Source organism: Perkinsus marinus (assembly GCF_000006405.1).
Source record: "Perkinsus marinus ATCC 50983 genomic scaffold scf_1104296963862, whole genome shotgun sequence".
NCBI classification, from domain to species: Eukaryota; Perkinsozoa; order Perkinsida; family Perkinsidae; genus Perkinsus; species Perkinsus marinus.
In genome coordinates, this window is record NW_003204935.1 from 1 (window position 1) to 1509 (window position 1509).

Consider the following 1509-nt stretch of genomic DNA (forward strand, 5'->3'; position numbering starts at 1 on the left):
TCCGATGACCATCAACATCAGTTTGCCTTGAACACTCCAATGTCGTTTTCAGTTCGTTTGATGAAGAGCGAAGGTTTACTCGGTAGTATGCTGTATTACGATGGTCAACTGAACGACTCTAGGATGGATCTTGCCATTGCCATGACGGCTACGGTAATGACAGGTGCTAGTTGTCTGGTGGTGCAAAGTGATGCAGGTGGATGGTTACATTGATGGATGGGTACCAGCTACTGTAGTGAACCATGCTACAGTAGAACATGTGAGGAAGAATGCTCAAGGGCTTTGTGATGGCGTCCAGTAATACTCATATAGACTTATCCACGTTAGGCTTGTTCCACGGTCATCTGCTTTGATGGTCGTGGCACAGCTTCTTCGACTAACGGAAGGAATGTCTTTTTTGATGCAGAGTTAAGGACGAGCTGAGTGGTGATACATTCGAAGTAACAGGCAAGATAGTGATCAACGCGACTGGAGCTAGGGCCGACTTCCTCCGGAGGGATGTAGACCCTGATGCTGGTCCTAAGATAGCAGTCAACGCTGGAGCACATATCATATTACCCAAGTATTATCAGGAGCTCGTCCTTGATGATGTCACGTTAATTGATACGTAGGTCGTATGCTCCCCGACCATATGGCATGCTCATCCCGTCGACTAGCAAGAGCCATACCACACTTTGCTACTTCCCCTGGGAAAGTAATACCCTCCATTCTGTATTCTCACTGGGTCTCACTATCCGTAGGCAATACTCTCGTCGGCGCTGTTAACCACAGTGCTGACTTGACCGACTCCCAACCACACCCATCGGTAGAGGTTCTAGATGTTATTCTAGACGAGAGCACGGAGTATCTGCATGTGAACAGAGAGGATCTTATCCAAGTTAGACCAGAGCCGTGCTATTGATATACACCACTGATTCCGTCAGGATACACAAGCTGCTTGGAGTGGAATAAGACAGCTGAGTTGTGATCCCAACGATTCTCGTTTCGGCAAGGTTCATCTCTGTCGGTAGGTTCTATGGTGATTGCTGTGCTGATCAGGATTTCCGCGGTCATCAAATTGTTGTAGACCGCCGGTCTGGCCTTGTGAGCATATTCGGAGGCAACTGGACTACATGCCGGTACTACTCCCGTTAGAAGCATGCTAACACGTCATGGTGATGCACAGGTTGATGGCAGAAGAATGTGTTGACAAGGCACTGTCCTTGCACAAGAAGGATGTTTCTGTGAAGTACCCTTGCCGCACGTATAAGTTGAGACTTATAGGCAGCCAAGATCCGAGGTAGACCGGAGATTAGATCGATTATGCTAACTCAATGCTTGTGGACATAGGTTCCCATCGTGGCATGCAGATTCATCACTTCGAGTGAAAACGATGGCAATGGAGTTGCACAGAGAGTATGCAGTCGATGTGGATGGTAGCCTTCCTCCGCCGAGGTTCCAGGATCGATTCCTGCATCCATCATTTCTGCAGGTGCGACCATCTAGCTACGACCTACGGCGCGTTAGCCC

The 1509-nt window shown here is 48.6% G+C and overlaps 1 protein-coding gene across 1 annotated transcript; it reads left to right on the plus strand.

The window, feature by feature from the left end:
- Window positions 1–39: 39 nt before the first annotated feature.
- On the plus strand, window positions 40–1485 carry Pmar_PMAR028536 (glycerol-3-phosphate dehydrogenase, putative; the record flags this gene model as incomplete). The annotated part of the gene is made up of 10 exons (XM_002771091.1): window positions 40–153; window positions 197–297; window positions 407–562; window positions 612–694; window positions 741–877; window positions 924–992; window positions 1039–1118; window positions 1166–1279; window positions 1330–1415; window positions 1472–1485. 10 exons carry the CDS (start codon window positions 40–42, stop codon window positions 1483–1485), a joined length of 954 nt encoding a protein of 317 aa, XP_002771137.1.
- Window positions 1486–1509: the final 24 nt, after the last annotated feature.